We start from the raw sequence: 14,719 nt of genomic DNA, 5'->3' as shown, positions 1-14,719 counted from the left end.
TTGAGAATGTCTCACCAACAAGCCAGCACTAGCTAAACTCCTAGAAGGCATACTGACTTAAATTACTTTTCATCTTCGGCAAGTAAGAAAACAAATACCCGTTTCATGGACCTGATCAAAGTTGGCCAATATGAGAGCAGTAGAAATAATGAGAGGATGGGGGTGTTCAAGCAAACACAATTCCTTCAGCACCTCTCCATCTTGGAGGATGCCTCACACATCCCTCAGAACCTCGTGATGCCCGGAGGTGATTCAAGGAAACACGTCACCAGGACTTAATTGTGATTCTCATTGTCCGAAGTTTTACACTTTGACTCTCAAAATGTGGGCCTTCTTGGAATATTAGTAATCTCTAGAAAAATAGAATCCCGGCAATAATAGATTTATCATGCCCTTCCCGTAATATATAATGAAGGAGACGGTAAGGAGTACAGACGTTCTGAGGAGAGGTTGGGCTGTAAGGATAAAGGATGCTACAGAGGAAAGATAGCATCCTACTTTTTCTGAGGGCTTGTCTCATCTCTAATACTTGTCTTGAAATAGACTAGATGTCAATATCTACTCCTTTACTACACAGAATAAGAGAGTTGAATTTCCAAGAAAGAACAGAAAATTGGATGTTTATAATTTATATTCAACAGAAAGTTTCTTTCACAATCCTGAAGCTAAAGAAAGGAAAGCTTTTTAAAAAGCACACTTGGTTCTGCTGAAATATGCTTATCCAACTGTGGGCAGGCAATCTCTGAAACAAAATGATGGGTATATCATGTGAAACATGGTGAGTTTTTCCCCCCCAGTGGGTCTCTTTGCTATTCCATGGTGCTTTTTACTTATTGGGAAAATTACCTTGATGAACTTGATCATGACAGATGGGTGTGCTAGCCAGCTGGACAAGTCTCCTGAGGGAAAAGAAATCAAATACCAAGCATACGATCACTTAATTTACATCCGGCTTTCAGTCATTTTTCATAACTAGCTCTGCGTGCTTATACACAAATCATGTTAACCTATAATATTCAAAGCCAGTGTGATGGTTACTTTTGGTTGTCAACTTGACTACATTCAGAATTCACTATAACCCAAGTGGCTGGGTACACCTGTGAGGGATCCACCTTTAATCTGGGCCCCACCTTTTGGTGATGGTCTATGTAAAAGACACGGAAGAAAGGAGGGCTTGCTCTTTGTCTGTTTGCCCTTTCTCTTACCAGCATTCATTCCTTCATTCATTCATTCCTTCACTGGCATTAGAAACTACTTCTTTGGTATTCTGGTGAATACTGAGACATCCCATTTTATGAATTGAACATAATGATTCTTTGACTTTCTGCTGGTAGGTAGCTATTGTTGGAATAGCTGGACCACAGCCTGTAAGCCAGTCTAATAAACCAGAGTATACATATCAGAGATTATTCTATAAGTTCTATTTCCCTAGAGAATACTGACTAATACAGCTAGTATACTATAGCTGAATTTAAGTGTAATACGATTTGGCCAACAGTTGATAAAAGTAAGTCACCTTAAATGGCCAAGTCTCAACCCTCAAACGCCATTCCACATTTAAAAAAGCATAGAGAAGTCAGAACTAATTTTCAGGTTGGTTATAAGGTTATCTGAGTAATTGCTTGGGCTCTGTATCCTCAGGCTTCTCTTTGAGATTAGCCTGAATGGCTCTGGGTCAAAATGCCCAAGGACATCTGAATCTGTGAAGCAGGTGGCCCCTTACCACCTTGGCTGTCAAATAGAAGTCCTGGCTTACAGTGGGAGTGGAAAACCTGAATCCCAATTGAGAGAGAAGCCCCAGGCAGGTTAGTTACTCTTAGTAGTATTTTATTTTTTAGATATAAAACAGAGCTTACATTTGCAGCTTGCTCCTGAGTTCAAAGCTCCTCTGAATATCTGATGATTCTGTGTCATATAGGTATTGGTTTGAAAAAACTCAGCTGAGACTCTATAGCTGGTACTTCACATTCAGAGTGTAGAATTTGCAAGTCTGTCTCAGCTTCCCAAAACACCTTGAAAAGTAAGATGTGTGTAAACACAAGAAAAAAACAAAACAGCGGGCTCCCATTCTATTTACTTCTGTAGGGAACACTTAGTCCCCAATCAGTATTTTATATCTTCAACTGGTTTTCTCTGGAATAAAAGTCTGTTGTTAACCAGAGTTGGAAAAATGAATTTGGGCCTGATTTGCTAGCCTTTGCCATGCTAAGGACTTTTGGGAGGATGAATACAGAGACAGGAAAAGGTAGAGATTTGTTATTTTACAGAAATGGCTTTATACCAGCTGGTGACATATTTGTGGTCATTTACAAGGACTTCCATATTAGGTTCAGGGAAAAATAACTTTTCACCAAAACAACAACAAAAAGACAGGCAAAATGTGGTATAACCTGCCTAGTGTCCTCCAGGCAGGGTCACTGTGAACATTCTGGAATAGAAGAGGGAGCATGACTGTACTATGTTCTCCCTTGGTCCCAGCAGTCATCAGTGCAGCCCAAGCTAGAACTCTCTCCTTTGTATGTGAAGGTCTTGAGTTCTGATGTGACAAAGAGATTCCTGTTGTCCTTCAAACACGAATTTATGAAGCTTTCCTCTGCCTCCAGTAATGGCTGGCTTTATTTTCCTCTCCCCCAGATTAGCTTCCTGTAGATGTTTGTTTATTGGGTCATGACTAGTTTAAGGGGTCTTTATTTGCCAAATAAAAAGTTAAATAGCTCCATACAGCTTCATAAGAGTTACTTAGACAAAAGGACATAAACAGTATTGGCCTGGGATATTCTGCCTCTATCTGTCTGATGGGAAATGACAATTTTAAGGATGAAGCCGGCAACACATTTGAGTGTGTCAGTTTATCCAGCACACTGGAGTTTTGACATATTTTAGGATTGTGCTCTCTAGTCTCTGCCGGTAGGGTTTCCTTCACGTGAAATAATTTAATCATTTTGTGCCTTTCTATTTCTCCGTAAAAACAAAATGGGGGCATGAGTAGGAAATCAATAGTATTTTCTTTTTCTGATAAAATTTGCCTTCACTAGACAAGGCCCTGGGGCTCCCTGCTGGTCCTTTCTATTAAAGAAGAAAAGTCAATGTAGTGAAATAAATGTTCTCTCCTTGATTGCATAGGAGGGACTTCCGGGTATTAGATATGTTAGGATGACTCCATGTGTTTGGTGTATGTATACATGTGATGATAACTAGATTTAAGTCTGATGCCATCTCTGCTTACCGTTGTCTGAAATAGTTGGTTTTACACCATTCCTGACCCCCATTGTTGTATTAGCAACCTCAGGGGCCCACACTGCACCTCCCTAATCCCTGCCCTGTGTGTAATGTTTCAGGTGTACATTGTGACAGTGTGTGTGCTGAGGGACGCTGGGGTCCTAACTGCTCGCTGCCCTGTTACTGTAAAAATGGGGCTTCATGTTCTCCAGATGATGGCATCTGTGAGTGTGCACCCGGATTCCGAGGCACCACTTGCCAGAGAAGTAAGTATCTCCTGTATGATGGTTTCTGCACACACACACACACACACACACACACACACACACACACACACACCTACCTTTCATGGGAATTATGTACAAAGTCATCTCTGCCCCACCTCTTAGTTCCTAGTGACAGTTTGTGGCAGCCAAGGGAAGAGGAGTCCTTGAAGAACTGTCATCAAATAATACTTCCCAAGAATTTTACTCATTTCAACCTCCAGAACCAACTTAACGGATGGAGGGGGAGTAGTGGGGGGTGTGTGAGGGGGGTTAACCCTTTCTTCTCCTTGACTATGTCTTTACCTCACTGACCTGATCACCAGGACACAATTCTCAATTCCTCCCTAGAGTGTACAAATGGTGTTCCAGAAATCCACTGACCTGTAAATATTTTATTCGGCAATTTGGCATCAGGCTCACCTCAATTACCAGAAGTCAACATCAGCCAAACCTTGAGGCCATCACACACCTCACCAGTAATCTGAAAGTCAGTGCTGTAGGGAAAGCAGAATTGAAAGTTAAAAATGGGGACCATAGACGTTGCTCCGTAGGAAGCTTGAACTGAAAAACAATCTGTAACATACTGCTAAATCTTTCGGTAAATGTAATCAGGAAAGAATATGTGAGCGGTTATAACATGCACTGTTGTAACTTCTCAAATCAATTGCTTTTTTCCATTAAAGAGTTCAATGCAATCATTCTATATTTAAATCCAAATGAAGTCTCTGGGAGCATCCAGATCCATAGCGTTCTTGTGTACTTACCCTCTCTAATCTAATCGCAGTTAGTAACCTGTACATTTTTTTTTTAACAAGAAAGATCTTCCAACCTGGTGGGTTTATCATATTTTGCCAAATATGGTTCTTGAAGAATAAAGAATCAGCAGAGAATTCAGTGATGCTTAATTGAGATATTGACATATAGAGTTTCATTTTTCCCATTTCCTTAGTTGTTCGACAAAATGTCTTTGGACCCCTGGTCTTGGGCTAGCCTTGAGCCAATCACAGGAGGATAGTGGGGAATACATGAGACATTCCCTCACCCCAGTGAAATCCGGAGATCCGGAGTTTTAGTGGTTTCTTCTCTTGCTAAAAGCTGCCTTCTTGTTTCATGCTTGAAAAATCTCCATTATCATTTAGAGTTTTCTTATTCCTCCAGTTTCACTAGACCTCTGTGTGGAACAGGAGATAAACCCAACTCAAGAAGGTAACTCTGAGTTTCTATTTGCAGTCTGTTCCCCGGGGTTTTATGGACATCGCTGTAGCCAGACATGCCCGCAGTGTGTGCACAGCAGCGGGCCATGCCACCACATCACAGGCCTGTGTGACTGCTTGCCTGGCTTCACCGGTGCCCTGTGCAATGAAGGTAAACACCCGGGCACCCAGGAGAGCCATGGGGGAGCATCAAGCTTCCTTAGGCCATACTTAGAATTCCGCAAGGCCGCGTATGTCCTGCTATGACCAACTCTAGGTAGTTCTGAAAATAACACAAATGTTGGAGGCACTACCTTGTCACAAAGTTCTCAGCTCCCTTGCTTGTGTCTTACGGTTTCATTGAAACCATTACCTCATGAAAGTCAACGTGAGGAAGGATTTTGACTCCCTCAGTGAGAAACTATAATTCAGATTTCTACAGACACCACAGTGACTTTTTGAGATGCTGAGATGAAGCCTTTGGTTTCATGTGCTTGTAAAAATGAACCCATCTGGGATTAGGGTATGTGCCTTTTGGACTGAAGGCAGGAGGCAGCTGTGTGTGACCCTGGAAATGGTTTCCCATTCTCAGGGTTCTGTGAGGTGCGTTCCAATTATAGCTGACTGGACTTGTGTTTATTCATAGTGTGTCCCAGTGGCAGATTTGGGAAGAACTGTGCAGGTGTTTGCACCTGCACCAACAATGGCACCTGTAACCCCATCGACAGATCCTGTCAGTGCTACCCAGGATGGATTGGCAGCGATTGCTCCCAACGTAAGTCTTATTGGAAAACAATCGATCGATTTCTTATGTCTTAGGACTGAATGATGAGAGTTTCTATGATCAGGTAAGAATATATTACCATGACCATTTGTTAAATGCATTATAGTTTTTAAATGAAGAGTTGTATGCAATGACCTATCAATATCTACCAATAAATTGATGTGACTCTTTGGGAAAAACCTCAACTTGTAAAATGTCTTCTTATTCACTGCTCAATGACTAACTCTATCTATCTATCTATCTATCTATCTATCTATCTATCTATCTATCTATCTATCTATGGATATATATCAACATATAATTATATATTCTATATCAACATATTAAGTATTTATATAATTATACATGTAATATAAATATATGTAAGTCAATGATATATATGGAAACTCATAATTACCTTTATGAGTTGGATTTATATTCTATTCTACCAAGAGGTCTAGTTAAAATGGAGGAATGAGAAAACAACAAATATGATAATGAGAATATATATTCAATGACTAATCATATTTATGGCTCCATGTAACCAAATCTTACCACATTATGTAGTCTCATTCATATATATACATATATATATACATATAATGTTTCATTCATATATATATTATAAGTTTCAGCCATATATATTATATATTATACATTTATATATTATATAGTATATATGTAATATATGTCAAATATATATACATGTAACATATTATATATATATATATATATATATATATATATATATATATATATATAAAATCAGTGGATGGTTAGTCACTGAATACACACACACACACACACACACATATATATATTCCCTGTAGCTAAGGCTGTCCTCAAACTCATTCTGTAGTCTAAGATGACCTTGAACTTCTGATTTTTTTGCCTTCACTACCTGAGTGCTGGGATTACAGGTATATGCACATCCATACTTGCTTTTATGCAGTGCTGGGAACTGAACCCAGGGCTTCAGAGATGCTAGGCAAACATTCTACCAACTGAGCTACATCTCCATCCCTATTATCTGTTGATCTGAAACACAAATAGATGTATTTAGAGACTATGTTCTTGTCATGTGCTCATCCAGAAACTTATGGAACCATGAAAAAGTCAAAGCAAATGACGTGAATCTTAGAAACTTTCTGGGATCCTGGGCAGACTGACTGTCACACTGCACCTCACATCTTGTCCTCTCTCCCTTGGCTCCTCAGGAGCCTCTCGTACTGCTTTTCAGATGGGAGTAGTATGTCCCTAAGAGGAACTATGTTGATGACTTTAGACTACCAGAGCCATGAAGAGAGGACGGTGACCATAAGGCAGACCTTGAAAGGCTAGTTTGTGCACTTTCACAAAGGATTCAGCTTTTGATCAAAGACAGCATATGTCTGCCTTTGTTCCATCATAGCTTACATACTCAGTTCATAGCGACTCTAACATGAGGCCATATGATAGGTCAAGGAATGACTCTTATTCTACATGGCGCTTTGTTGGCCATTGAATTCAGACTCTAGAGTTTTAATCCATCTGTACTTATTAATTGGTATGGAATATGTCTTTGTCTGAATATTAGTTTTGCTTTTAGTCATTTAAGCTGTCTCCCATTGCTGAGGTAAGAAAGCCTTCGGTAAGGGCGATGCCTGTTGTTACAGATGATTTCATAGTATGTGTTTTAATCTATTGGGGATGGGATTCCAAAAGTAATTGCCATGTGTTCAGATCTGTGCACTGAGGCCTCTGATGGATTCAGGCTGGCACAGTGGCAGGTTGAGGAATAGGTACTCGAAATGAATGACGATGGGGCTTAGGGAAAACAACAAAGATCCGATGTCATTGCTGGGACATGATTAGTCTAATTTTGCTCCTTTAAAACTTATTCTTCAGTCTGGAAGTTGGTCACTTCCTCATTTGGAGGAGGAATGTGCTGGAAGGAAGGAAAGTGAGAACAGCACTGTGAATGGAGACAATAGCATGGCCTGTCCCCTAATCACTGCAGAGGAAACCCATTTGTCTGGCAAGCCTTGATTCTCCCGGGACCGTCGCTTTCATTGATTCCTATGGTCTCTGGGGGGCCTATCTTAATATTTCTTCTTGGCTGGTCATCAGCTAGTTTTAAAAAAGGGAAGTCCTTAACCAAGCAAGCAGAGACTGAAAACTAATGGAGAGCATTTAAAGGGGCAGGTGTCCTTAGCAAGGCAAATATCTAAAGCCTTGTCTCTATGCTTACCTTTGGAAATGGAAAATTGGAATAATCTTTATTTATAACCTTTGATCAGAACCAACACGTGGATAGAGCCTGCTTGCTTTAAGTAGCCAACTTAAATATCCTCCAGGCAGAAGAGGGTTTGTGAAAACATAGTTAACACCCTCAGGTCTAGTTTGGAGCTGGAGCAGTTTCTGTATGATTTAAAACTCTTGCTGTTGAATCATGGGGACCAGAGTTTGGACCCCAGCATCCTCTAAACAAGCTGGCGGGGAGGAGAGACATCCCATTAACTGTAACTCCACCCCCAGTGTTCTCGTCTGATATCCATGCACACAGGTGTGCACACCTGCACACATATTGCACATTGACTCACAGACACAGAAACACAGCTAAAATATGTAAATATAAAAAGAAAAGAAACAGTGTTAGGGAAGCTGAGTGAAAGAGAAAAAGTTGGATTTTTCTTATTTTCGAAGTAGGTTGCTGAGTGCTGTGGGCTACATCAGGCAGGGTAGACATTTTAGTTGTCTCCATCCTGAGCCTCACGGTAGTCTTAAGAATGAAGCCGTGCTTATGTACCAAATAGAAACTATCGCTGTGAATCTGTGGGACCTTGGATGAGATCCTGTTACCCACTCTTGAACCAAAACGTCCTCACCTGAAAAATAAGGGAGACTACCAGGGAAACCCATTTTAATGCTCTTGAGGACTATACATTGTCCACTGTTACTCTTCTCTGGCTCTTGGGTAAAGACGGTACATATGTTTCTGGGAAATACTTTTCAAAATGACTTCAGGCTCATTTATTTTCTTTATTGCTCCATAGTCCTAATCAGATAATAAAACGGAAATCGTAAGTAGCCATCTCTTTAAATGGCTTCTTGAAGGTATAGTATAAATAAAACTATATATCTTTTTATAAATCAAATTCTTTTGTCCACGATTTATGTTGCTTTCTGAAACCTCTTCCGCCGACAGTGGACTTAGTTGATGTGTTCTCTTCTTCCTCCAATCGAGAGTTCCTATGAATAAGCTGATTCTTATAGTTGGGGACCTTAGCACATAAAATGAGATTCTAGTATCAACTCTGGAACCTAGAGACCAGCACAGGACTGGATAATCAAAGTCCTGAGCTCCTGACCCAGGAGCTCCAAGGGAAATCCCCACCACCATTTGATCCTTACTCAGTTGCTCCTTCCTCAGTGGGCCTGGGTTTGAAGAGAAGCTCTCCTCCTCCTTCTCCTCCTTCTTACCTCACCTGATTTTTCCTTCCATCACTGCCTCCCAGTTGGCTGATAGTTTTGCTTCCTCGAAAAATAGAAGTATTTGAGTAGTGGTTCCGACTCCCATTTTATCTTTGTTCTTTTCTTTGGGTCTAGAACAGTGCCAGGTACACGGTGGGTGACATTTGTTCAACAACTGACTCTTTAAAGTAATTCTTGCTTGCTCAAGTCCCCCAGAAGCCGTAAATGTGTGTGTGTGTGTGTGTGTGTGTGTGTGTGTGTCAGTAATGTTGGTAGTTACTGTGACCAGCATTGTCTTGTGGGGTTGGTGCAGTATTCGGTCTTTGAAGTCAGCTGTGAGTCTCTCGACTTTATTAGTGGTATTAACTCAGCACATGGAGGGTAGAGAAAAGGTGACTAAAGTGTTCTGTTTGGTGCTGGCCTGGGGAATGTGACTCATCTCTCCACACTTGCTGTGCTTTCAGCCTGTCCACCTGCCCACTGGGGTCCGAACTGCATCCACACCTGCAACTGCCACAATGGAGCCTTTTGCAGCGCCTATGATGGGGAATGCAAATGCACTCCTGGCTGGACGGGGCTCTACTGCACCCAGAGTAAGCAAGGGGCCTGCTGGGGTACACCAGGGGGAGCCAACCCATGGAGGAAATAGCCTCCCTGTTTGTGTGTGTCATGTTACATCAGTGAGGGCTCCTTTAATGTGCCTGTCACCTGTCGATAACTACCTTTCTCCGAGTGTTAAAGAACCCTACATTCCAGGCATCCTTTGGCTACCTTATATCGGTAAATTGAGACAGAGCAAGCACTGTGTTATAAGCATTTCTAATGTGTAACTGAGTTACCTTTCCTCTTTTCTACCAGACTGTATTTATGTATGCAATGCTTTCATTTCTTCCAGCTGTACAAATATGAGAATGAATGATAGGGATTTAGAAGTCAGTAGAGACACACACCTCACTGCTTGGCTGAATGTGTGCTCAAGAGAAAACGAGGTTTATCTATAGGAACCAACCAACTCCAAATGCCCAGCCCATATCCCACAGTGTCTGATCCAGTGCATCTGGACCAGGACCTGTGAATTTGCATTTCTGTCCATTGGTGGTACTAGTAGCCCAGGATTGTGCTTTAAAAAACATTATTGTAGTTCTTACTCCCAGCCTGTACCTCATACCTCCCTTTGTCTAACCCCATGTGGTGTTTGGCTGTTCAGCACCACAACATGCAATGTGCAAACACGTTGTGGAGAAATGCCATACTGCTTTCAGCTGAATCACGGAAACAAGCATTTATTAAGGATATTGTCAATAATAATATAACTTCAAAGACTAGCCATGCCGAAGAAAAAAAGATGAGTTAGAAAGTAGGTAACTCCTATTTAATACTGATTTGTAAATAATCCTATTTACAAATATTCTAATTACAAATATTCACATATATTCTAGAGAATAGCAGGACGGAGACTTCTAGAAAATTCTAGGATGAGGGATGGCTGTTGGCCTAGTATCTGAAAGACAGAATTGCAAGGACAGATTCGCGTCCATAAATATGCTGGAACTCCTTAGAAGAGAAGCACACTTAGGTCACTTATAATTCTAAAGTAGGGGCTACTTTAAGCAGAGGAACCTTTTAAAGTGGACAAAGCAGGATACAGTGGGACCTGCATGGGTCTGGTCTTACACAGCCCCGCCTGCCATCCTGGCATTTACCAGCTGTGTGACTTGGGATACTCAGGGCTTAGTTCTTATTTGTAGCATAGGAAGACCCACCCCTGTAATGTTAGGGCACTAACGAATACATGACAAAATGAAAGGAAAGAATCCAGGAGAGAGCAGGTGTCAGACAAATATATGGTATGGGGATGTCATTGTGTGTTGGCATCTGAGATGGGGGCTTCCACTGTGTGCTGGCATCTGAGACCTGTGTGTCATTCCTGCTTCTGAAAATTCGAGCTTTCCTTAAATGGCAAAATAAAGGCATGGACAGTATTTGGAAACAACTGACAAATCTGCCTGTATTGAAGCTTTTGCCCTGCTTTAAGCACTCCTGCAGAGCAGCTGCTGACCCATGAAAGCCAAGAGAGCGTGTGTGTGTGTGTGTGTGTGTGTGTGTGTGTGTGTGTGTGTGTGTTCCACCCCAGGCTCCTGGTGATGTAAGCCCTGGAAGCCATGTAGCAGTGTGAAGACTTAAAGTACTTTCTAAATCCCCTAAGAAACACAGTTGGTTTGGCCCTAAGGGTTCTACCCCTGTACCCCATATATTTGATAATAGGGACAATAAAATTTATGTTACAACTGGATACAGTGGACGGGACTAGTTGATGAATTTGAGTCATTTTGCACTAAAGGTAAAAATGTACCAAAAATACAAAGTAGTCACTTCAGTCCAGGGAACTCAAATCCAGGGTTCTAGAAACTAAGTGGAGACTGAGAGAGAATACTGCATCCTTCCCTGGCTCCAAGGAACTTAGTAGAAGACACCACAATGGTTATACTGACAGCTAGGGGCTCTCCCGCCTCCAGCTTGTGGATTACAATCTCCTGGCAGGAGCCCAGACTTGAGACTTCCAAGCAGCCCTCTGACAGCTGAGATGTTTGGGAACGCCTTTACTCTTGAACAGTCTTTGGAGGCCTTCAAGTTCATCACTGGTGCATGCAGGCAGGAGCTCTGTTTCTCCTAGGAAGCCTTCTGACTTCCACTGTCTTCCATCCTTATACAGGATGTCCTCTGGGCTTCTATGGCAAGGACTGTGCACTGATATGCCAATGTCAAAATGGAGCCGACTGTGACCACATCTCGGGGCAGTGTACCTGCCGCACAGGATTCATGGGACGGCACTGTGAACAGAGTGAGTACATGGCACGTCATCACTGGGCATCCAGATCACCTTCCTCAAGCCCAGAGATGCTAAGGTCATGTGACTGCAGCTTCAGTAGTGTGAGTGATGGTTAATTGCCAGCACAGTTGGTTTCCTGCTCTCAAAACCTTCCCTCTGGAATCCTTGCTGTCTGTCTTTCCTCTGAGTTCTGAGTGGAAACCCACCTAGCACTCTAGGTAGACAGGGCGATACTGTAAAAATGAAGTCAAATTCAACTTTTTTATTATGTTTTTCCTGGCTTTCCCTCCCTCTGTTATTTTTGGAACACGGTTTCTTGGAGGCTTTAACAGACATGCCCACTCTCCCTTCATGGCAGCCATGAGTTCAGATTTACACCAGAGGACAGAAGTGGTTAAGGAGAAGTCTCAGGCCAGCCTCAGGAACGAGTGTGGCAATGAGTCCAGGACAATGGTGCCACCCTTTTGATAATGAATTTTTACTCTTCCCACTAACAAATTTTCATCTGAGCCTTAATCTTAAGTTCAACACGTTGCCTTTACATTTCGCCTTTTTACTCCTCAGGAGACTATGCTGTAGGAATTACCCATCTCTGTCGTGGTTCAGTATCCATCCACATGCACAAGGTTACAAGACCGTTCGCCTTAGTGGAGTATATAAGATGAGCAAACTATTCTTTTCCTCTGGGGCTTTTGCTCAGCGCTGAAGATAAAACAGTAAAGACCAAAGCTGTGTGAGGCACTCTCTGATGCTAAAAGCCCCGAGGCAAGGCAAAGTGAGAGATCACCACTGACCACCAGTGTATGCTTAGGAAGGTGGTTGTAAAGATGACAGGGTGCAGAGATGGTATGGCCACCATTCCTCCCATCCATCCCAATTTTACAGCCTCTGTGAAGCTTTAGGTGCTGATACATAGCTTGTTTGTGCAGAATCTTCTTTCTACAAATACAGCAAAAAGCCACCCGGAGCCAGTTCTAGACGAAGAATACACGATGTTTGCTTTGCAGGTGATCATAAAACATATACTGGGTCACAGAGTCTCGTGAGTAGCAATCTCTGTGTGTATAAATGCCGTCTATGCCTGCCTGCAAATCCTCCGCCTAGAGCTCAGGGCAGGCTCTAAACTGCCTTGCATTCAACTGCCAGGCAACCAGTTAAGGTCTTACTAAGAAAAACCTCTCAAGTGCCGCCATGATAGCTCCGAATATGAATCTGGAATTAAAGTGTCCCTGTTTTTGAAGTCCCCAATAAACAGGATTGCAAGGTTTGCCAGACTCTGATAGTGATAGCACATCGCCCCCTGCTGTTCACTTTGGAAACAACATCTGTGTTGAAACTTCAGATTTAAATTCCACCCCCTACAAGGTTCTTTTGATTAACAGCATAAGACTCATACTATGTTAGTCTCTGAGAACTCAGCATGACAAACCTGTACTTGAATCATTCTATGTCAAATGAAACTTCTACCTAGAAAATAACCAAAAGTGCCCCCAATTCCTGCTAATCTCAGTGAGAACATGTCTTTAGGAGGAATCCCAGAGCCTACATAAAGTATGTGTTCTGAAGAGATTACTTCAGGCTTACACTGTTGGGTCCAGTTTTCTCCGACCCACAGATGTGACTGGGGGGGGGTCACATTAAATTGCTTTTCATGTTTTCATTTGTTCCACGGGAAGTCTCACAGACCCTCTCACACCTCAGAGCCGTGGGTATTCAGCAGGCACATGTGTCAAGAGCTGAGCCATAATGTTGAATGGCTCTGTCCTGAGCAGCAGGACTGTGAAGCATACTACGGCTCAAGGACCACAGTCTGGCTTCCCATACCTCCTATGGCCCCAGTCTGTCTAAGCAGGAACCCATGGACAGGGCTCATCACTTGATATGCAGGACACACAGAAGGCAGGCTTCATCTCTCCAAGTCTTGGGAAATACAGTGGCTTCCTTTCCTCTCCAGAATGCCCTGCAGGAACGTACGGCTATGGCTGTCGCCAGATCTGTGACTGTCTGAACAACTCCACCTGTGACCACATCACTGGCACGTGTTACTGTAGCCCAGGATGGAAAGGGGCACGATGTGACCAAGGTAAAATACTAGTAAATAATGATGCTTCTTAGTGTGTGGCCACAGTGAACACTCAGTATTAAGTACTTTCACTTACGCCAACATGGGTAGACCTAATTAAAACTCATACAGGCTAGCTGATTATGTGGTTGCCAGATAGATACCTTATTTTCGCTGTCTTTAATAGAGAAAGAGACCAGCTGAAGGTTATAGCAGTTAGACAATGTCCCCAAAGCCACATAGCTGTGACATGAATATCACAGCTTTTCGTATTCTAAAATCCACAAACTTTCTATTTTTTTAAAAGATTTATTTAGACATAAGTGGCAAATAAAACCACACACCTTACATAATTTTCTGAAACCTGAAACCTGTACATACCCCTGAGGCGACCATTCCAATAAAGATAATATCTGTCTGCCACTCTCTTACCTGTTTCCCCATGCCCATCTCTGCTACTTCTTACGTACACTGCAGGACACCACTGATCTTTCTGCCACTGTTTGCATTTTTTTCCTAGAATTTCCTGTGAAGAGAATCACATTTTATCGTTTTGCAGTTTTTCATTAATTTATTTATTTATTCACTTTATATCCCAATCGAAGTCCCCTCCTCCCAGCCCCCTCTCACATAGCCCTTCCTCACCCCCTCCTCCCCTTCTCCTTTGGGAAGTGGGAGCCCCTGCCCCAGGTATCAACCTACTGTGGCATATCAAGTCACTGCAGAACTAGGCACATTCTGACCCACTGAGGCCACACAAGTTAGGGAAACCACATTGTATTCTTATGCCTGGTTTTGATTAGTTACCGTAAGTATTCTAAAATAGGCTTTTAAACAAATCGATAGTTCAGTTCTTTGCTGCTGTGTAGTGTTCCTTGGAATAGACATACCATGATTTGTGGACATCCGGATGGTGTTCAGTGTTCGGCCATC

The 14,719-nt window shown here is 42.3% G+C and overlaps 1 protein-coding gene across 1 annotated transcript in view; it reads left to right on the top strand.

Annotated features, from left to right (window-relative positions):
• The window catches only part of Megf10 (multiple EGF like domains 10), a 156,304-nt gene that overhangs the window by 126,622 nt on the left and 14,963 nt on the right, over positions 1-14,719 (top strand). The window contains exons 14-19 of the mRNA XM_034518166.2: positions 3,339-3,485; positions 4,716-4,850; positions 5,325-5,453; positions 9,359-9,487; positions 11,608-11,736; positions 13,679-13,807. Coding sequence (XP_034374057.1) covers positions 3,339-3,485; positions 4,716-4,850; positions 5,325-5,453; positions 9,359-9,487; positions 11,608-11,736; positions 13,679-13,807 — 798 coding nt within the window. The remainder of the gene's footprint in view (positions 1-3,338; positions 3,486-4,715; positions 4,851-5,324; positions 5,454-9,358; positions 9,488-11,607; positions 11,737-13,678; positions 13,808-14,719) is intronic.

Source organism: Arvicanthis niloticus, chromosome 14 (genome assembly GCF_011762505.2).
Source record: "Arvicanthis niloticus isolate mArvNil1 chromosome 14, mArvNil1.pat.X, whole genome shotgun sequence".
Lineage (NCBI taxonomy): Eukaryota > Metazoa > Chordata > Mammalia > Rodentia > Muridae > Arvicanthis > Arvicanthis niloticus.
Note: the sequence above shows the minus strand (reverse complement) of the source record. Positions and strands in the feature narration are given on the sequence as shown.